General features: G+C 45.4%; 1 protein-coding gene across 12 annotated transcripts in view; it reads left to right on the plus strand.

Moving 5' to 3' along the window:
* The first annotated feature begins 218 nt into the window (after window positions 1-218).
* SGSM3 (small G protein signaling modulator 3) overlaps window positions 219-22,430 on the plus strand; it is a 29,558-nt gene continuing 7,346 nt past the window's right edge. The window contains exons 1-15 of one of the 12 annotated variants that reach the window (XM_086885675.1): window positions 219-271; window positions 649-1,112; window positions 6,871-6,969; window positions 9,701-9,783; window positions 11,025-11,110; window positions 12,268-12,334; window positions 13,686-13,897; window positions 14,038-14,145; window positions 14,956-15,099; window positions 15,479-15,674; window positions 15,867-16,012; window positions 16,925-17,152; window positions 18,009-18,063; window positions 21,657-21,784; window positions 22,090-22,245. In XM_086885675.1, coding sequence (XP_086741801.1) covers window positions 9,777-9,783; window positions 11,025-11,110; window positions 12,268-12,334; window positions 13,686-13,897; window positions 14,038-14,145; window positions 14,956-15,099; window positions 15,479-15,674; window positions 15,867-16,012; window positions 16,925-17,152; window positions 18,009-18,063; window positions 21,657-21,784; window positions 22,090-22,245 — 1,533 coding nt within the window. In that variant the 5' untranslated portion in view covers window positions 219-271; window positions 649-1,112; window positions 6,871-6,969; window positions 9,701-9,776. Of the gene's footprint in view, window positions 272-472; window positions 607-648; window positions 1,113-6,870; window positions 6,970-9,700; window positions 9,784-11,024; window positions 11,111-12,267; window positions 12,335-13,685; window positions 13,898-14,037; window positions 14,146-14,955; window positions 15,100-15,478; window positions 15,675-15,866; window positions 16,013-16,924; window positions 17,153-18,008; window positions 18,064-21,656; window positions 21,785-22,089; window positions 22,246-22,430 lie in introns of those variants that run through there. The other 11 variants (XM_086885681.1, XM_086885673.1, XM_086885680.1 and 8 more) reach the window with 11 other exon arrangements.

A 22,430-nucleotide genomic window follows, 5' to 3' on the forward strand; every position in this document is an offset into this window, starting at 1 on the left:
TTCAGAGGGCCTTTCCAGCCTAATAGATTCTGCGATTCCGTGAGGGCTTCGTGAGGCCAGGTCACGCTTTGGGCCATTCGGTGCATGTCCCTGCTGCTGATGAGCATCGCGGCGCCTCCTCCCGCCTGCCGGGCCGCGCTTCCCGGCCTACAGCCCCCGCCGCGCCGCGCGCCGCCGCCCGCATCCCGCGCATGCGCCCCGGCAGCGGCGTGTGGGGCCGCCGGGTCGGGGCCGGGCGCCCGCCCTGAGGGGACGGCGGTGGCGGCAGCAGGTGGGTGCCGGGGCAGGTGCGCGCCGGGGCGGGTGGGGACCGCCCTTCGCCCTCCGGGGCTCGCAGCCCTGCGCTCCCCCCCGCCCCGGGGGCGCTCCCCAAGAGCGGTTGCGCCACCTGTGCGGCGCCCCCCGCGCACACTTCACCCCGGCACCCCCCTGCCCTGCTGCCCCCGCGGGCGGAGCGGGGGCCGAGGCCGCGGGGCGGCCCCGCTGCTGGGGCTGTGCGCGGGGCGGGGGTGCGCGGCCGCGGCTCCGCTCGCCGGGCTGGAGCGGGGGAGCAGGGAGGGACCCCGGCCCGAGGAAGGCTCCGCTCACCGGCCGCGCTGACGCAGGGTCTGGCTCCGGGGAGTGACTCACGCTGTGCTTCTCCGTCAGGGCTCCCCGGGGCTCGTGCTCCCTGAGCCCCGCTTCCCCCGGCTGGGCTCCCTCTGCTCCCCGGGACGTGTCTCTCCTCTAACCCGCCTCTTCTGCTCGTGGCTGTGACTCCCGGGGGTCCTGCTCTGCCATTCTCGTCTGCTCTGCACGCCTGCGCCTTTTCGGAGGTGCCCTGGAGGAGAGACAGTCTGTCTCCTGTCTGGCTGGGGGGAAGGAACAGTCACGAAACACAGATGGAAATATGGCAGTATCTTCTAGGCAATGGGCACAGATAGACGTGCTGCAGGCCCCGTGATTGTCAGCTATAATAAATGTTAGAAGGAGAGCAGAAGACAGATGTAATTCTTCGTACCTGCTGATGTAAATCCAAGGAAGTAAAGAGCCATAGTCACGCGGATTTAAATCTCGTTGCAGGCAGTGGCTGTGGGCTCCGGGACGACTCTTGATGACTCTTCACAGAACTGGTAAGGGCGGGACAGAAAAAATTTCCTCTGTGTGGCTTTGATTCCTTCCTAATTTTTTGAGGGATGCCTGAATTTAAGCGGGTGCTTTCCTTCTAAACAAGTCAATTTGTGTATTGGTGTGTGAGGAGCTTATGATATCCTAGCTTCCTACTTCGTGATGTCTCAGCCCTACTCTTCGTGGCTTGCTGTGGATTTTTTTTCTTTAAGGGTGGAGGTGAGAAAAAGGAAGAACGGTGCCTTGAGGAAATGGAGAATCCTTTAGTGCAAATAGATGGGAGAGCGAAGCAGTCTTACTGGAATTAATATCAGTAGGTTTTTAGTAGTGCAAGACTGGATCTTAAAATCACTCAAGAAGGAACTGTCAGCCTAGCAGGAGTGGGGCACTGCTGTGCTCTTTTGCTGAGCTGTTGATCAGGATAATCTGAATTCTGGAATAGTTTCTCAGCTGCTACGCCGTCTGGAGTGGTGGCCTGGAAAGAAACAGCCACTGGAACAAAATTAAATTTCATTATTTATTTCTGGATCCACACAATGTGTGTGTGATTGTCCCTATGCAGAAACAAAGGCTGAATTCCTACTCTGGAGAATTCATAAAGTAAAAGGGAAGGAAGAAGGTGAGAATAGGCATGAGGTATAATCAAAAAGCCCAGGGTGGGGACTGGTTGTGTCATGTTAATATAATGTTCATTCTGTATTTAACAGATTAAAATGACATTGGTATTCTTAGGGAGATGTCATTCATAGTGTCTCTTCTGAAGAAGAGGGATGAAGGGAATCCCTGAGGGTAGCAGAGAGGAGAGGCATATCTCTGGAGGAATTGCACTGGTCAGGGAATGATAGAATTGAGGGGAGGAAAGTGCTCCACTTTTTAGGGATTCCTGCTAATGTTTAGTTTTTAATTCTTTGCTGTGCTTTTAGTCTATCACTTTCCCACAAGATGGGATCTTTTGCTAATCTCAGTATTCTAAAGAACCTTGACAAGCTTAAAAGACAGACAATAATCAAAGCATTTGGCTTTTAAAAATTAACATGTCTTACCTAAGGTGACATGTAACAGTAAGGTAACAGTAGAGATTCTTGGTCAAGAGATCTGTGTGAGAGCTGCCAGTCTTAGTCCCATTCTTGGTGAATTGATTTCTGCGTTGCAAAATTGTTTCCCATGTTTGGAATTTGGGATGCTTTGACAAAGGAATTGGTGATACCATGTTTGAGGCACTAACAGTTTAGGAAATGGTTGGAATGATGTCTCTTCCTGACTACTAATTGTAAACATCTCACCAACACATCAGAAGTAACAAAAACTTTAAAAAAATAAATCCTAAGGAGTATTGCAACTTTATCTGCAGTGGTAAAGTTAAGTTGCTTTATATTTTGGTGTATGTGGTCCTACAGCTCTTCTAGCTAAATCAGCGATGACCCTTGGTGATGATGGTGATCTGTATCACACTGGTTATTCTAGATCCTACCCTAATTCAAATAGATAAGATACAGAGAATCTGCAGCTGTCCAATAGGAGGAGGTAAACAAACAGCTTCATTCTGAGTTGTGAGTGCGATGTCCTAAGTGTCCCTGAAGAGATGGAGTGGTTTTGGTACTTCAGGTTTGTCTCGTCAGCCACACAAAGACTTGCCTTAATTTCTTTCTCTGACGCTTTTTATCCCAGGGTCAAGGGTTTTGATACCTAAAGCTTACACAGACTGAGTATCTGGGGGTGCTGCAAAAAATCTCACTCGTCAGCTGTGTTACTGTTGACGCTGGGTAGGGAAGAGAAGGATGTTGTCTTGCCACATTTGTTTTGTCTTTGAGGAAGTATCAGATTTTTTTAAATTGGAGGGCAACCAGTTACATTGGTAACATAGCAGTTTTGTTTCTGACTTAAGGAAAACACCCTGGAAGAAATGCAAACACGCTTGTTTTATGAGATAGGTGAAGAGAGTATATTTGTATTAGTATGACTACAAGAACTGTTGTTACTGCCCAGTAAGTGCTGGCTGGGAAGTAATTTGATGATTCAGAGATGAGACAGTCCATAACCCGACAGCCCTTTTTTTCTCTGGAGAAGAAATCCTCCCAATCCCCAGAATCAGGAAATGTCAGAGGTTTTGTCTTGGTTTGTTACAAATGTTAACAATCATATTTTGCTTTTTTTCTTCTTAAGTTATCTGTGCATATAAATTTCTGCAGGAGTAAGATCTAAGTAGTCCAACATGACATGCTAGATAAGAGCTTTGCAAACAGTCCTGAGAGGTGTTTGAGTGTTACTAACCTCTTGAGAAAGTTGAGTCCTGTAATGACAGAGCCATAAGGGAAAAATGTTTTGAATTCTGTGAGATATACTTGCCTTAAAAGCTATTTTCTGAAGCCAAATGAAGCGAGACCTGCTTGGAGTCCTGTGAAGTGAATCTGACATTTTTTGCAAATACCGGAGCAAACAGTAACAAAACAGAGCTACAGGAGAGTGACCTGAAAGGAGCCTTTCCTGTGCCTCACCAAGGTAACAGCAAACCATGGCAGCAAAACCTCTGCAAATCCTCTGAGGCCTTATCAAGGAAGAGCTGTTGTTCAGGCCTTGTTCCATTGTCACTGGGAGCAGTAGGATGAGACCAGCTTGAGAATCACAGGGCTGGGAGACAGCCTCAGATGGCACTGCTTGTCACCTCTCAGGATGGGAGTGTGATATAAAAGACTTTTATTTACATAACTTTAAATAACTGTCAGTAGTGTCTTTTAACCTTTCTTTGATTGGCACAGGCCTGCATCTCTAACAGAAATATTTTCTTTCAAGTTTCTGTATTCAAATGAAACTGGAGAGTTGTGATTGCTTTCCACAGACATCTCATAAATAGTTTGTAGTCTTGCAATGGACCAGAAGGTATACAACTCTTCTGAAAATTTTTTGGGAAAACAAATTTCTGTAGAGTTCTGGAGAAGTGCCCTGGTCCTGCACTATGCTTATTTGGGTGAAAATGCCCATTTATTGTGCAGTGCTTGACCCTGATGGAAGATGTGCTTAGACACTAATCAGAAATCTTTGGTTTATATTTGCATGGTGGTGTTTAACAGGGAATTGCCTTTACCCTAATCCTTGAATACTGTCTTTTTTGGCATGTACAGTTTTTTCTTGCCTCTGTGTGGGAAGCAAGGAGAATTTTGCTGTGCAGTGAGAATGAACACCATGCTAGTTTGTACCCTGGTCTCTTTTTCTAACTTCATTTGATGCAGATAGACAAAAACTGTTGTTCGTGTACTGTACTGTAATCCTCCTGGGTGAGTTGCAAGGAACGCTCTCTATTCCTGTCGCATATCTTCTCACCACTCAAATAATGGGAGTACTGGGAAAGGGGAAACTCTTCCTCTGATCCCAAGGGTCTTGGCTAACAAGAGGTTCTCCACAGAGGTGCAATTCGTGCTTAGCTGGCATGCTGTTTCCTTTGGAGCCAGGAAAATAAAAGGCAGTTCTGCTCTGGAAAGAAAATATCCGTTAATGTGTAGGATACCTGCATTCTGCATAAGTAAGTGTTACATAGGTGTGTTTCTGGGACAAGTTTGACACGTTGAACTGTGATCAGGAAGTCCATCTGTGGTCTGTGTCCAATGCATAAGTGGTGGGAAGCAGGATTCCGCTTTTTCACGTCCTTATTTTCAAAATAGAGATGCAATGGGAACAAAGCTGCAAGTTACTTGTTTTGTTCCTTTTGTATAAACTGGCCATGGTTCAGCAGCTTCAGCTCCACTGGGGCTCTCTCTGTCATTGCTGGACACCCAGCAGTGCAAGGAGCAGAACTGTTGCATGGAAGTATCTTTTAGTTACATTTCTGCACAGAATTACGTTTTCAATGAGGGCAGGAATCTACAAGGTGCTTTCTGGCAGGAGACACAGATTTCCTGTTGCTGTCTCTGTTGCTCTAGTACTGCCCTGAGGCAGCTGGGAGGAAACGTGCCACATTCCTGCTGTCAGTGTGTGATCCCAGTTGATGACTGGGCAGCACTGGAGTCCCTGGGTGGTGCCTCAGCAGTCAGTGGCATAACCTGTCAACAGCTTGCCTTCCTGCCTCTCTGGCTCTGGAAGCCTCCCCCTCACTGCTCTCCAGGTCTGGCATCCCCCTTTGAGACCTGCCCTAGGCTTTTGATGCATCTCTGGTTCACTTCCAGTGCTACAAGAAGTGGGCTGAGGGCAGGTAAAGTTCCCAGCTCTTCATTCCCAGTCATGTTGTAGAGAGGAAGCCTGAAGGCCACCTCAACACTTCCAGCCTGTGTTTGTAGGTGTTGCCCAACACCCAAAGCAGTGTGAGGCTGGTCATGGTTTGTAAGCCTCAGACAGAAAGGTTAGGATGAGCCAGGTTCACTAACACCATATTGACTCCTTAACCAGCCAGTGTCTGTGTGTGATTCCTCATTTTTTACAAAGCCAGGGTGTCAGGGTGTGAGGGGCAGGAGCTCTCTGCATCTTGTATGCCCTTTGGTCAGGTGTGTGGCTGCGCTTTGCTCACTTATGTATTTGTGAAGCTCGACTTCTCTTCTGACTTTGTGTGCAAAGCAAATATTAACTTGTGGACTAATGGCATTTGCAGCTCCAGGATATGCCTTTGCCTGACCTGAGGCAGATGCTGATGGGGGAAGGGAAGGAAGGCCAAGGGCATCCTGCTGAGAGTTTCCCTTGGACATTTAATTGAGAAAAACAGGATTATAATTTGGAAAACATAAGTTTTCTGGTTGTGTAAAGATGAAATTGAACTGTCTGGTTCAGTGAAGAGCTTTTGTCTGATTTCTGAGAGAGGGAGATGTTAAATTGGGCACAATCTACTTGGGATTTCAAAAGCTGAGCTGGAAGAGGCTTCTGGAACTACACCTACGTGTATAACCTCCTGATGGGTACTGTGACTTTCAATCACTTCTCTCTCTTCCAAAGCATTTTTTCTTAATAAAGGAAGAGAATAGAGAACAGTGGAAACCTGCTGACAATCCAGAGGTGGCAGTGGGATTTACTGCATACACTGTTGTTTTCCATTATGTTTAATGAACAGAAAGCAGAGATTTTCACATGCTAGCTTACTGTCAGAAGAGGTGTTGTAACTGTCACAACAGAGGTGCAGTTCTTGTAACAGTGAATGAAAATCATTCTAGAAAGAATTGTTACGCTTGTTCTGTTCCTCCTGATGATACTCACTGGAGGTTCTTGCATAGTTACTGCTTGTAAAGTCTTCAGGATACAAAAACATTGCTTGGCAAAACATTTGTCTTCTGCACAGTCTGCTAGAGGTATTGGTGCCTTTTTGGTTGTTTTTTGTTTTGTTTTGTTTTTCTCCCTAAAATCAGTGGGGGAAGAACACTCCTGGGAAGGAGTTTCTGTCCCAAAATAAAGATCCTACTGAAAGGCTCCAGACAGTATCATTTAGTGCTTAGCACATCCAGGCACTACAGGCTTAGGTGGAGATCACATGGCAAAAGAGGCCAAGCAGGTGAAACAGGCAGCAGGAGATTGCTATCTGGTATTTACCAGGAGCCAGGTGATTGAAATCTCTCATACTACACCTGTGGGGAAGAGCCAGTGTGTCCAAGGGAATCAACAGTATTTCCAAGTGGAAGTAAATTTGCAGGACTCCTTTGCAAACATCAATTTCTAAAGGACACCTGCACTAGAAGAAAAACTAATTGGACATAATCCTGCAATGTGTGTGTTTGCAACTCCAACAAAGGTGTTGCAGGTGGAGTTCTTCAAATGGCTGTACATGATGCTGACTGCATGCTTCCCTTGCAGCCTTCTTTTTCAGGTACATCATATCTGTCTTCTAGCAGGCTGGAATCAATGGTGGTGTGATTTGTTTCGGACTCTGAATTCAAAATCTGTGATTAACAGGTACTATTTGCATTTTAGCAAAAAATAAATTTCTTTCAAAATATGAAGACTACCTGTTGTGTGACTAAAATTGCTTCATATAAGAAACTTAAATTGCCTTTAAACATGGGAGATCCTCCTTAATGTGTGGATGAAACAGGTTTTAATTTTCTAGTACTGAGGTTTTGGGAGTTGCCATTAATATTTGTTGGAGCTGATGTGTTTTTTCCTTTGTATTTCTTATTGTTGCTTTATTTCAGAAGTGTGTATGTTGCAAAAAACATAGCAATTGATTTCACACATGTGAAATAAATTTGCACATGTGGTTTCATAAGTTTTGTGGAGCCACTTTTGCTACTTTCTTTCTCCTGGCTAGGAGAGCTTGAGAGTTCCTTTAGGTTTATATCTCTCAATCAAAGGAAAGACCTTACTATGTCAATCACACGTACCAGAAAGCCTCCTCCTGGCTCACACTGGTTCCTGGCTGCCTCAGGGAACCTTCTTCCCAGGTCTCTGATGCTGGAGGGGCTGGATCAGTGGCTCAGCACCTTCTGTTGGAGACACCTGGCTCTGAGAGCAGTGCCCTGTGCAGTGTCTCCATGTGCCACAGCAGGAGCCTTCCCCTAGTGTGATTCCTGGTGCTCACTCTGCCCTTCTGCACAACTGTGCCAGCAGCAAGGTGAGCTCACGCTCTCTCTGGGCTTTGTCCCAGATGGGTGTTTGCAGGAAGGTTTCTATGGGAACCAGGGGCAGGAAAAACCTGACCACCAAGTTCAGTGCTCTAATGTCAGGGACAGGAGAGCAGGTAGGGGAGCGATCCCCAGCAAGGTGGAGGCCAGGGCTTGATGACGTGGACAAGGGAGGGTGTTCCATCTGCTGCACCTGTCTTGGGACAAGGAGAGACTCACTCAGCACTCCCCTGCCCTTTTTCCAAGCACTGTGGTTAATTCCCTTATTATGTTTTTTTTTTCTCAGCCACATGCCTGACACCCTGGCTTGTCTCCTCCAATGCAGCAGGTTGGGTCAGCAGTGGTTGTGCATGCAATGAAGGTTAATAATGGCTGAGGGGAATCTATACTCGCAAGCTTGAAGCACTGAGGATGGATTTGGAGCACAGGCAATGAGAAGCATTGCAGACATACCACATGGTGACTGCATTCCTAATAAAAGCCATTGGAAACAGGTTTAACTGGGCTGAGAGAAGGCAGGGGAGAAGGACACCTTGCAGGCTTAGGAACAGAGTGGCCATGGTTGCACGGCAGTGAAAAAAGCATCAGAATACATTCACAGCAATGTTGAAAGGGAAGTAATGTCAGCCGATTTACCTGCTTGGGGTGCATGCTCTGTGTGTTCCCATGTAATATGAGCATGCAGATGCTAATTTTGTAATTGTTGTTATGTCTTCTACTGCTTAGAGAAGAGTTGGTGCTAAGGGAACAAATGGGACTGGAGTGTAGGGAAGAACATTTACAGAATTGGTGGACATGCAACTGACTATCCTGTGGACATTACTTCTCAGAAACAAAAGCTGGATTTTTTTGGTTTTTTGTTCGTGATTCTTTTTCCCTAAGAGTTGGTGTCAGAATGGATCAGTGTCTGTTCATCCATGCTGGCCTTTCTCAGGCAGTGAGTTATTTAACTCTGTAAGGAGGAAACCTTATCATTTGTGTTCCCAGACAGATGTTTTTTATGCTGTTGCAGTGTTGTACAGCTGCTTGTCTTGGAGTGCTGTAGCAAGTCACTTCCTGGCTGCAAGTGCTCACTGGAAAGCTCACTGGAATGCAAAGGAAATATAACCTTGTACTAATCAGCACTGTGAAACAATTTAGATAGGGCCTGTGGGATAAATCCCTGGGGTTCCTCCTTTTAGCAGCTTACAGTTGTAAGTAGCAATACTGAGAAGGGAAGCTGGAAAAGCCGTCCTAGATGTGCAAATGTTAGTTTCTCCCAGGTTCTTTCCCAAGGAAGTGTGAGTGACAGATCTGTCCCAGCACTGGCTTTATCTGCTTCATAGAGGTGGTTCTTGCTGTCTCCCACACACAAATTATAAGGTTGATCTTAAAGTCTAGAATCTCTCTGGTTACTGAACTTTTCCATTGTTTTCCTGGAAATCCCCATAGAAATCCCCACAAAAATCTGCTGTTAACTAGGAAAGCAAGGAGAGGAGCCTATTTAGTTCAGAGGTGCCTGGTTTGTGACTCATTGCAGAGGTACTTGATAGCATCTTTTCCACATCCACATGCTTCAGGGAGTTGAATTCTGCAGCCCCACACACTTTGCACTTGTGCTTTGTGGTGCTACTCCTAAAATCTCTTTTGAACTTACTGCATCTAATGATAGCCCGTTAAACCCTTTTCACTGCTCCTGTCCCTTCTCCATGGTCATTGTCTTCAGAGAATGATGATGTATGGGGTGTCTTTTTAGTTTACATCACTAAATACAGAATTCACAATATGTAGTGGAAAAGGTGTTAAAAGTTGACTTTTTTGACATTCTTTCAACCAGCAGTGTTGTAATTTCCACAAGAAATTTGGCAAATGAAGGTGTGCTCTTTCTAGCTGGTCAGTAGGTATGGAACCAAAAGGAAATTCCAGTTTCTGGAATTTATTTCCTTTGGGGGTGGAATTTAAATACTAAGGGATTTAATTTTCACGTGAGGAACTTGTGTGTGAAAGGTCTTCCAGTCTCCCACCATGTTCTTAGATGTTAATTGAATTCTCTCATCACCATTTTTTTTTTCTTTTTATAACAGGACTGTAATATCTCACCTCTCTGGACAGTATTTCTGGACCTCGTGACACCTGTGCCACTCAGCCTTGCCTAGTGCAATGTCAGGTGAGCACACAGAAATTGCCACAGTATTTTCTCATGTGGTTGCTTGCTCTGTCTTCAGCTGAAACTTCATAACAAAGGTTTCTGGTTCCAAGAGGCATTCTTTACATGAACATACTTTCTGGTCAGATTGAGAGAGAAGAAGCTTTGTGACCCAGCAGCCTTTTAACTCAGGGTGAACTCAGTTCCTTCTTTTACCATGTAGAAGCTTTTTCAGCCAGTGAACAGAGAGGAAGAAGGAGGTTGAAATGTGGTTTGCCTTCCCCATTTTTCGTTAGGATTTGCTTGATTCTGTTCTCCCCACAAGATTTCACCCAGACTGGCTCACAATGACTGAGAGAGATTTTTGCTGTACAGTGGTAGCTCTAGGACAGGAGGAATGCTGAAGAATAACTGGAGTTCAGACTTCTGAGATACAAGCTTTGCTAAAACTAGGTTTCCTTAGAGAAGCTAACTTTCCTGCCCTGTACTTTTTCCTAAACCTTCCTTTCTGGTCCAGCTGGTTATTTCAGGGGGTGTAACCCTAGGGGAGACTATGCTTCAAGGCCAAGTAGACCTTTGTCTTGCTGGTAGAGCATTAGAAGACTTGGGACATGTTTATCTGCTTCAGTTCAAGACTTGATGTCTGCTTGTATTACAAGGGAAGCTGTTCACTGGAACTCTGCCTGAGACTGGAAGGGTGCTTGTTTTGCACCCAAAAGACCAAGATTATAGGCATACTTTCATTGCTGCAGTTCTCTATACATGGTCTGACAATATCCGAGGCCACCGGGGAAAAAGGAGCAGTTGAGCATCTTTCTGAGGGCTCTGATTTTCCATTCTGGTGCCTGAATGACAGAGTTTCAGGGAACTCTGGAGTGCTGCTGGTGCTGGTCCATAGGAGAAATTTACTTCTGCAAAATATTTGGTGCTGATAGCCCTGGTTTGTTGCTGATCACACAGCTTTTCCAAGCAGGTGAATGATCATATGATGCCATGGAACTACTTCTCTTCCCTATGAATCGCTTTCTTAGAGGAAACTCCATTTGGCCCTTTTGCCTCCTTTGCTCAGTAAAAAGGAGCAAAACCATCTGAAATTATTGGCTTCCCTGGCTCAGTGTGAGCTGTCTCAGTATTTAGAGTAGCAATAGCAACAAACTGATGGGTGAGTCTTTCCCATGCTGGAACAGTCTGTACGGAGTGTGTATCTTCCAAGAGTGTTCTTCCAGGTTTTCACTGCTGTGTGTTGATCTCTTTCTGTTTAGGCCATCACACTCCCTCTGCTGGGGGTCCCTTCTCAGCACTCACACCCAGCATCTGGCCTCAGGAGATCCTGGCAAAATACACACAGGTACAGTATGGGGCAGGGCGGGGATGTTCTCTGGCTCTGCAAAAGTAGAGGGAATCTGGTGTTTTCTGGTAGTCTCTGAAAGCCACAGGGAAAAGGAGGGAGAGGTGAACTTTTCCTCCAGTGCTTTGGTTGTGGACTTCACATGTTTTGTGGTTGCATCCTGGCTCTTGCAAGAGGATCTTGCAGAGCACAAAGAAACTTCCGTGAATTATTTCCCTGCTGTTTTGCAACTATTGCTCCACTGTAAGAATGTTGACACCCTCAAGGAGCCTCTGTCATCATCAAGCTACTCTGGATGGCTTGTGCATGGCAGAAATGCTAGCCTCAAGCTTGGTACCATGTGGGTAAAGCAGGAAGGAAGGAAGCAGCTGTGGAATTTTGTAATTTAGCCGCAGTGTTTGCTGAAAGCAGATAAAATCTTTTTGTGGAGGTATGTGGGCAGTGCTTCTTGGGTGCTGTCCAGGTGCATTGCTTGCAAGAGTCCCCACAGGAGGTGTGGGTAGGCTTGCAGGAAAGGGGAAAGAGCAGTAGGTTTTTATTCCTGAAGCCTGGAGTTAATCTCCAGTGTGCATCCCCCAGTACACCCCAATGCCACCATGAGCACAGATGAAGAAGGTTGAGGTATAAGTCATGCACCTTAAGTTTCTTTGGCCAGTAATTTGGACTTGCATCACAGGTGCAAATCCCAGTTTTGCCTGCTGCCTTTCAAAGGAAATTTGAGAGCAACAGGCAGGAGATGGAGTGGTGCAGGGAGCTGAATTTGTGTGTGTGTGCAGAGGTGACAGGAAGGATGGCTGTGTATGAATGATGCAGACAGTAGAGGCTACTTTAGCTGGTATGTGTATATTCCTCAGTCCATGAGTAGGGCTGTGTGCCCCTCCAGGTGAACAGTTCTGATCTTGATAAGATGCTGAGCTCAAGTTCTCCTGGGAAAATCTGTATAGATTTCTTCCCTGGAGAAGTCAAAATGGGAATGGCAGGCAACATCTTCTCAGCTGGGAATTGTGGTGGGAGGCTTTGAAAATTAAAGGGCAAGGGGTCTAGTTGCTCAAATGGCGTAGAGTGGGCAGTGGTGGGATGAGGCAATTTATATTTGTCTCTGGTTATTCAGTGATAAATTCCTGAAAATGCCTGTTTTCCTTCTTCACATCTCCCAGAAAGAAGAATCCGTCGAGCAGCCAGAGTTCCGCTATGATGAATTTGGTTTCCGAGTTGACAAGGAAGGTAAAACCAGTCCCATCCGTCCCACTTGCATTGTGTCCAGCCTTTCATATGCTTTCAAGTGTGACAGGATTTTGCAGCCATTCTGTGCTAAGTCTTGTCTACCCACCTGTTTCTGTATCCTACCACTTGTAACCAAGTGCATTGGACTTAGGGAAGTCCAGAGCATAGACTATGCAGCAGTCATTTCCATCTCCTTAAGTGCCATGGGAAAGAGGGAGAAAAGTTGAGGAGTTACCATTTCCATTAGCAGCTGCATGCTGGAGAAGGGCAACTTTCCCAGTTCACAGTGGGATCTCTGTTGTGTTCAACACACCAAAAGGGCTCATAGCAGGCACAGTGAAATTTGCTGTCTGCTGAAATACTCATGGCCAAGGTGAGTGGTGTTATGTTCTGCTCATCTCAGCAAAGTGTGGGGCAAACTGTAGGGGAAAAGCTACATCCTATTTTTTCTGCAAGCTATGGAGGTAGGCAGCCAAATAGAAGGAGGCATGGGAGCGCTGTTGAAGCTGAGCAAAGAGGAAGGGAAAGGAGTGGGAGATATAGGAATTGTTTAATGTGCTCTGGGGGTCATTCTCAGGGTTCAGGCTATACAATGTAAGGGCAGAAGTTGTTTGCATGTGTGCCCTGAGGCACCTTGAGTCATAGAGGATCCTCTTTGAAGCAATGACCTGAAGATGAGGCCAGAGCACAGTGATTTTTTCAGCCAGAACATTTGATAGATCTGTGCATTATAAAATCAGCAGAAAGATTTGGAGTGCATTGTTGGGATGTATTATATGATGAAGGATGGAGTGCCTTATGTGAAACCTGTCCTTGTGCTAAAGTATCTATTTTAGGAAGCCAGCTTCAGGTTAAGGTGCTCTCTCATTGTGAATTTGGAAGTGTCCTTATTAAAGCATTTTTGGTGATTAAATATCCCCAAAGTTCTCATTTTGAACCTCATTACTTCCATGAGCATATAGCTTCTGCTTCCCAGCTCTGAGGCTTGCTATGCTTTTGTCAGCCTGATTTACAGATCTTTACAAAGCACAGCAGGATAACTGCTGCCAGGATCTGGTTTAATTCTAGCCACACTGTGCTCTAAATCATGAGTAAGTAGAGACTAGAAGCCTGCTGACAGCTTCTTAGTTCTCAAAGTCCCAAGCCTTTCGCTTATTACCATAAAATTTGCTGCATGGAGTAGGCAGTTAGAGACCAACCTCTGCCTTTCCATGCTCTGACTGGAAAATACAAATGTTTTGAATGGGCTTTTTTCATATGGCCATCCTATTCCCCACCCTGCTGTGTGTCCATTTCCTCTCCTGTTCCCTCTCTCACTTGTCTCCATTCCTTTTTCTTCCCTTTGCTGAAGCAGACGGTGCTGAGCCAAACTCCAGCAAGCTTTTGGGTGTCCCACTGACAGAAGAGCCACAGCAGAGGCTCAAGTGGCAGGCTCATCTGGAATTCACACACAACCATGATGTGGGTGACCTCACCTGGGACAAAATTGAGGTCACCCTGCCACATTCAGACAAGCTGCGCTCCCTGGTGCTGGCCGGCATTCCACACAGCATGAGACCACAGGTGAGAGCGCTGCCTGTTCTGGGCAGGCACTCCTGCCTGCAGTAAGAGATCATGGAATGGGATCTCTTCATTGAGAGGGTGCCAGATTATGGCTTTCTGTGGCTGAGTGGCTTCCATCTCTGTTCACCCTGTCCCCCCAGCTGTGGATGCGCCTTTCAGGGGCTTTGCAGAAGAAGAGGAACTCAGAGATGTCATATCGAGATATTGTGAAAAACAGCTCTAATGATGAAACCATTGCTGCCAAACAGGTAAGAGATACTTCCTGGTGCTGAGTGGGAAGAAGAGCAGGATTTACTGTGTGAGGAAGACAGGGTGTTTGCCTGACACCTGCAGCAGGGGCAGTTGAGATGATGTGTGGTTAAATCCTGTTAAAGAGTAATCCTGTGGGGCAGATTTCTCCTCTGTTTTGTTGGAATAGCAATTGTTTAGCTCTGTTCTTGCCTAGGACACCAGGGAAAGGGTTTGATCCATGCTACTTGCAGACTAGAAAAGTGCTGCAGTTGCATCTCAGCAAGCATCCTGGTACTCACTGAGGGAAGGGAAGGGTGAAAGGCTGACAGATGCACCTCTGTTGAGATTGTGGCAGCTGCTTTCAGGACCTGTCTTTGTTCACTCGAGCACAAAGTTTCTAAACACCAGTCAGACTATTAAAGGGTGTCTTCCCTCTTCCTTTGATCTGACAGATTTGGCCAGGTCATTGGTTTTTCTCTGGAATACGTTCTTTGGGAAGCCATGCTTGAAATCCAAGCAGATGTAATTCCCAGCTAGTGTATGTTTCCTATTGTCAATGGTGAAACCAAGGTCTGAATTTAGACAAGTATTTCTAGGGATTTGGCTAGCCACTATCTGCACTGGCATTTTCCCACATATCAGTGAAGGCTGTTAAATTGACCCCAAATATTTGGACAGGGACCCCTCCTTTGATGCATGAAGACTTATGGGTGGGTATAGAGAGGCAGAGCTCCCTGAGGCAGGGGGCCAGGGGAAGTGCAGACAGCTGAAGTCAGTTTTTCAGATGCTGCAAGCTGACTCTGTCCTTGTTTATGGCTGCCTGACAGATTGAAAAGGACTTGCTACGCACAATGCCCAGCAACGCCTGCTTCTCCAACATGAACAGCATCGGGGTGCCACGGCTGCGCAGGATACTACGGGGTCTTGCCTGGCTCTACCCAGACATTGGATATTGTCAGGGCACTGGCATGGTAAGCTGCTTTCGGAGTGTCTTTGTGACAGAGATCAGTTTGTCTCCAGCTGCTACACCAGAGTGAATGATTTTGAGGTAGTGCTGCCAGATACTGTGGTCTCCAGATGAGCTGAAGAGAAATCCCTTCCACCTGGAATACTTTTCCTAAGGAAGATACAGCAGAATAGCACCACACATCCAAAGATATTTGGTCCATCTGTTGGGGAGGGGGCAGTCATTGTACTGAGGAGAAATCCCTCCAGTGGAGACTGCAGTAGAGATCCTGCAGAAGGAAGATTTTTGTCACCTAGATACTGGTCCATCTCTCTGTGTGAGAAAGTGGGGAAAGAGTTCTATTTCTCTTAGAACATGCAGTTTTTCTTCCTTCAAAATCCTAGGTGGCTGCCTCTCTGCTGCTCTTCTTGGAGGAGGAAGATGCCTTCTGGATGATGTGTGCTATCATTGAGGAACTGGTTCCTGCCTCCTACTTCAGCACCACCCTCATGGGTGTGCAGACAGACCAGCGTGTTCTGCGGCAGCTCATCGTGCAGTACTTGCCCCGTCTGGACAAGCTGCTTCAGGAGCACGACATTGGTAAAAGTGTGCCCTAGAAATTTCTTGCCAGGGTAACATGCAGACAAAAGAGTATTGTTCTTTTTTCACAAAGGGGAGCATCAGGGAGAGGAGGAAACCTCCTGACCCTGGAGGCAAGCCCTTAAGAGAATCCACCTTCACTGGTTGACTGTCTTCCTCTCTTGTGATTATTTTCCATGTCTCTGTTCACAGAGCTCTCCTTGATCACCTTGCACTGGTTCCTCACCTCTTTCGCTAGTGTTGTCCACATCAAGTTGCTGCTGCGTATTTGGGACCTCTTCTTCTATGAAGGCTCTCTGGTGCTGTTCCAAGTCACTTTGGGCATGCTAAGTATGAAGGTAATTCCCAACTCCTCTCCCTCCTTTATAGTATTTTAGTGTTTAATTCTGAGATTTAGGGGAAAGAAGATTTTGTATCCACTTTTGTATGTGGTTTGGGAGCGTGTTAGGGAAGGCACCTTCCTGCTGCCTTCGGAACTGGAGGCTGTGAAAAACTTCTAAGGCACTTCACAAAAATTAGAGATTGCTGCTTCCTGGGCATATCTCATTTGTTGCCACATAATTAAACCTCATCAGCTACAACCCTTTAATCAGTCTAAATCCCAGCCTGAGGGTCCATCTTACCTAAACCTAAACCGAGATACCTCTCAATTTTGCACAATCTAGAAGGAAAGAGAAAGCCAAAGTTGTGATCATCTGGGAAGTTTTGGATGGCATTGTGTGAATGCTCTAAGAGATGAGCATTGTTCTGTCTGCATTTGATTTTGCTGGCCTGATCTTTTCCTTTTCTATGTGAAAAAGTTTTGTATTTAGTTTGCTGTGTGAAGGGCAAGGGTGATCCTGCTTGGGAGTAAGGGGAAGGCAGAGCAAGTTTGACAGGGTAAGTGCTCTAGAATGTAGCTCCCATTCTCTTATCTCTAGCAAGATCCCTGCTGTGACCAGTCCTAGTGGTTGGTGCAGAATAGGTTTGAGTTTGGTTTTCCATGCTGATTTGATTTCATTTCAACAGTAAATGCTGTGATTCAAAAAAATGCCAGCTACAATTCTGGGAGGAGAGTGCAGTAGAGTAGTAAAAGATGCTGTTCCCCTCTCAAGAGTAGCTAGGACTTTTTCTGTTGAAGGTTTTTTTCATGGAATTTTCTAGTTGTACCTGCCCAGGCTGTACACTGAATGTAAAACTGCATCTAGCAGCCTCGGGAGCACAGCTATCATGTTCACCCCTCCACGAGGCAAATAAGACTGTTGTTGCAGGAGGATGAGCTGATCCAGTCCGAGAACTCTGCCTCGATCTTCAACACGCTGTCAGACATCCCGAGCCAGATTGAAGATGCAGATGTGCTGCTGCGAGAGGCCATGCGCGTGGCTGGCTCACTGACGGATGTGGCGGTGGAGACCCAGCGCCGCAAACACCTGGCCTATCTCATCGCTGAGCAGGGACAGCTGCTCAACTCCAGCACCACTGTCAACAATCTATCCAAAGTGAGTGCACAGAGTCCCACTGCCTCTGCTGCTCCCTTTTTGCCACTCCTTAAGTATTCCCACCAAGGAGCAAGAGGTCCTCCTGTTTGAGAGGATTTTTGGTTCCAGGGTAATTGTTACGCAGTGAAGAAAATGTATTGGGAAGTTCTGTACCAATGAAATGCTGCCAGATCTGTCCTGGTTGATAGATCCCCAGATGAAAGGGATATTAGCAGTGATTGTAATTATCATTCATGAGAGTGATGAAGAAACGTGATGCATTTCATTAATGGAAATTAAAAGAAACAACATACACTTTTGGCAGAATCTGCTTGACGCACACAGAGTAGGAACTAGATTTAATCCATTAGTAAGAAACTGGTACACTAAAATAACCTTGGAAGGTAGAGTCAGAAAACAGCAGCAGCTGCTTTTGAGAAGCCAAATTAAAAATGCACCTGTGTTTAATCTTGGACTAAAATCTACAGTTGCATACAAGATACTCAGGCAATTCTAGAATGCAGTAGCCATTCACTTAGAAATTTATATACAATCACATGTGGAACTGCTTTTTACAACAAACAGAATTAGAGTTAAAATTATTTGCATGGATTGTGGTTGATTCTTGAACTTCAATTATGCTTTTGTAATAATTAAGGTATAAATAACCTGTTGCACATGGAGCAGTAGAGCTGATTCAATGTGTTAGGAATAGAACAACTCCTGTCTGAAATTGCCAGTTCATTGGCCTGTCCTTGCTGGTTGTAGCTGTCAGGACCCCTTGCCCAGAGCTGACTGGTGTGGAGGGTTGCTTTATTTTATTTCTGAAATCTGTCCTAATGTGTGCACTTTGTTCTCTCTCTTCCCTCTCCCACAGATTGTGCGGCGCAGGACTCAGCGCAGGAAATCTGGCATCACCTCTCTGCTTTTCGGTAAGGATAATCCTGCGCCTTTCATGTGTAGCTGGTAGCTATAGCAGCTTAGGAAGGAGGGGAGCAGGCAAAGCAGGGAAACGTTGGGACAGAGGGATTGGAGAGAAGGGAGTCAGGACTGAAGGATGAGAGGGAAGAAGTGCAGTTTACTTCTTGCTTTCTTTGATCTGAGCTCAGAAGGTAAATTTTAGGTTAGACAGTCCATGAATAGCGACCAACAGGAGGTGCAGTTCAGCCCAAATGTAATGTCCTTCTTGCACTGACCAACAGGTCAAACACATTTCCTGGCAGACCTTATGCGGTCCACAGGCTGGATGTGGTACTCTCTGATCTTACTCTTCTCAGTTCAGGAACATCTCTGAAGATCTGAGACAGGGCAGGATGTCTAGTGTGTCACACATCAAAATTATAAATGAAGGCATCATTATATTTTCCCTTACTTATTCCGAGAGTTTAATGTTGTGAATGCTTTTTACTATTAATTTTCTTCACCTACGAGCCAAGCCAACATATGTCCAGAAAGGGCACAGTCAGAATAGCATTTGTAGGGGTTTAAGAGTGACTTATTTCTTGAGTCCATAAGAGACCTTTCTGCTGTAAGCCTCACTGTCATCACTTTACTTGAAATTGGCTAGCCTTCTTGAAATTGCCACATGTCACCACAGGAATTGTTTTTCAGGAAGAAGACAACATACTGAATTTACAGGGCTCAGACAGTGTTCCTGTTGTGGTTGAAATGGCTTGAATAAATCTAAAAATGGGCTTTACTGGTCTTTCCAGAGAGGAGCTATTCTGATGTTCTCCAGGAAGCTGATATATTGTCACAGGCTTCCTACAAGCACACAAAGCATTATATAGAAGAATTATGGTAGAATACCCATATTACTGTAAAGTCAAGCATGCAGAAGTGAAGAAACACAGGAAAGTTGCTTGTGCAACCTAAACTCAGAGCCTTTGTATGTAATGTTATCATACAGTTGGTACAGACTGAACTGGCAGAGAACTTGGCTGCCACACACACACACCTTTCTTGTGTCTCATATAGCCTCCTTGACAGTTTGAGTATTTTTATGAAGGTGATAGTGAGTTATGCACAAAGATAAACTTTAAGTTCAAGCTTCAAAATATATCAGTGGTAGAACAGAGATAATTTATAGGGTTTTCTCATTTTAGTGGGGCTTCTGTACAATGGCCATCATGTATTTTACGTAACATTATTCTTAGTATTTAAAATGTTGGTTAAAACTGAGAAGTTGTCATCCTGCAGCAGTTGACCACAATGGAAAAATTCAGCCCAAGTGAGAGGAAGGAAAGCTTGCATGTGATAAATTCACTCTTTACTGGGAACTGACAGTCAATCTTAAATGTAAGTCTGCTGCCTGTGATAGTTACTGTGTAGAACTGGTACTTAGCCCTCATCTGAGAGGGAATGAGAACTTACCCAGAGCTTAATTCTTCTCCCTTAGAGTGAATTCAGATGTGGCAGTAACTTGGGCAGGAGTCATAGAAACACAGGAGTACTATTTAGAAGAGACCTCTCAGTGCCTGTATTCCAACATCTCCTTCTTGAAGCAGCCTCTTGCTCATGCTAGATCAGGTTGGTCAGGGCTTTCTGTAGTCGAGGTTCAAAGAGTTGAAGCAGATTTACAATGCAGTAAGAGAAAGAAATAACGAAAGGTAATTTGGTGGAGAGCAGAACGTGCAAGAGTTTTCCTGTTGTGTGGGCTTGCACAAAGGGAATGCAGAAGAGTTTGTCCTGTGCAGAGCCATGCAGCTCATCAGTCTTTGCAGGCTCAAAGTAGAGCCTCCTCATGTGTGGCTGATCATGCACTGGTTTCCTGTTTGGAAATGTGGGTGTTGAAGTTTGAAAGTGTACATGTCGAGTGCGGTGAGGTGATCTGGGGGACACACCAGCTGCTTTCCTCTGTACCATGCCCACTCTAAGGTGGGAGAGTATGGAACTTGCTTCCCACGTCTCCTGCTTGTGTTGGGCTAGGATTGATCTGAATACAGAGGGAAGAGCATGGTATTTTGACCAGATGGAACTGAGAGATGACAGAAAGAATCAATGATCTATGTAAATGAGAGCAGCCCACAGAGGTAGTGTAGCTGTGGTTTAGTTTCTTCTCTAGTTACAGTCTATTTTAGCAGCATGAAATTTCGAGGAATCCCTGAGGTCTACGTGCTCACCTGTCTATTTGCAATTTTTGCATCTCTGAATAGTAGGAGTTCTTGCATGCTCTGTACCTACCCCTGGATACAGAGGATGAGATTTTGCTATTTTTTTATTGCTTGGATCAAAAGTAACTATGCCCCACAATTTTTCTAATCCAGAAACAAGGTTCAGTTTTCTCTTAAGCTCTGATGTATCTCAAATAATTTAATGTAGCAAATAGAAAACAATTATAAAATAATTTTATATCTAATTTTGTGCCTTTATTTGCCTTCCTAAAGTTTGGGTCTTTTTAATTAGGATGACATGATTAAAAGATACTGTTAATAACTTTTCAATTAGTAGAAGCTTAGTGTGTCTATAACTCTTGTAGCAGCTGTAGCTCAGGCCACACTTTATTCATACTGTTTTCTATAATGCTGCTAGAAGATAAGCATAAGATAATTTGCTAGCCAATGATTTACTTGGCTCCTGAATAAAAGCTGTGTTTGTATAAACATCAGAGTTCAGTGAAAAATACATTTGTTTAAGTGTTCATTTTGTTACTCAAACTACCACATCTTCAGTATATTATTGAGGGAGCAAAAATAGATACATGAAAGTGCACTTTGGATTTAATACAAAATTTTTTTAAGAAAAAGAAGCAAATAGTTCATTGCTCCCTAACATCACATACCCAGTATTTAAGGCATTCAGATACATTAACTGTCTAAAGAATCCATCCCATCAGGTATCTTTCTGCAAAAGTTAATAGACATAGGCTGTCAAAACTCCTGGGGGAGTTAGTGATAGTTGAAAGATGCTTTGGTAACTTTTACTTTGGGCTCATGACCATTTCTATACACCCCAAATGTTTGAAGTCTGGCTCTTAGGGAGGTTGAGGTCTCTCATGGCTCTGGCTTCATGACTGGCCGAGGAAAGTGGGCTGTCTTGTTTTTTTAAATCTTTTCCAAGACTCAGTGAAGGATGTGCTCTCAGCCTGTGAGTTATACAAATATCAGAAGTAATTCAACCAAAACCTGATTCAGTTTCAAGAGAATTTCAGTTGAAGTGAATTATTACAAGTTCCCCAGTCTTGTGTCCCACCTTTCAGCGGACATTGTAGTGACATATTGTAGACACTTCTCTAAAGTAGTACCTTGGTATACTGTGTTTCCCAGACAGATCAAAGATGACATATTCCAGTTCCATATGCGGTTTGAAGTATCATCTCCTTAAAATTTGATGCAGTCGAATTGGTATTTGCTATTTATTTTACTGAATAGCTTGGCAGTAAGTACCTGCCTTAGTTTAGGTACTTCTGATGTTAGGCTTTTTTGGTTTCTTCAGAACCTGTAATTTCTAATAGTAACAAAAAAATAAATACCATGTACTTGCTTTCCTTCCCTCGCCTTCCCTCTGGCTGCATGGACTCCACCAGGGGATGATGATCTGGAGGCACTGAAAGCCAAGAACATCAAGCAGACAGAGCTGGTGGCTGACCTGCGTGAGGCCATTCTCCAGGTGGCACGGCACTTCCAGTGTGTGGATCCCAAGAATTGTGTCATTGTAAGTGGAAACAGCTGGATCTGCACTGCTGTGTACTCCAGGCATGGGTTTTGAGTGCTCAGCACAGGACAGGGCTGTTCAAATGCTCCTCAAGTGTGGGCTTGAGAAGGAACATGCCAGGTGTAATGGCTGGAGGGTGAGACTTGCTTAATCTTATCTGTGGTGGAGGAGGGCTGTGCTGACAGCTTGTCTGCTGGCTAGGAGCAGGAAAAGGTTTGGGAACAGGGGCAGGCAAGCTTTGTCAGATAGCTGGGAGTCACCCATGTACTTTCATTCCTCTCTGCTCTCATGTGCATGCCTGCTAGGATCTGACCCCAGACTACAGCATGGAGAGCCACCAGCGGGACCACGAGAACTACGTGGCCTGTTCCCGCAACCGGCGCCGCCGAGCCAAGGCACTGCTGGATTTTGAGCGCCACGATGACGATGAGCTGGGCTTCCGCAAGAACGACATCATTACGGTGTGTCAGCCTGGGGACAGGCACCTGGGGGGACAAGCAGACCCAGCTTGTTTGGGACTAAACTACCTCCCCTGCAGGGAAAGAAGGGAGGAGATAAGCTCAGAGCCCAGTTAGGGCCCAGAGAAGCAGCTGGTGCTCCTAGGGACTGCCTGCAGATGGGGCAGTGTGTTCCTGTGAGTGTTGTC

Source organism: Cyanistes caeruleus, chromosome 4 (genome assembly GCF_971803275.1).
Source record: "Cyanistes caeruleus chromosome 4, bCyaCae1.hap1.1, whole genome shotgun sequence".
In the NCBI taxonomy this organism is placed as follows: domain Eukaryota; kingdom Metazoa; phylum Chordata; class Aves; order Passeriformes; family Paridae; genus Cyanistes; species Cyanistes caeruleus.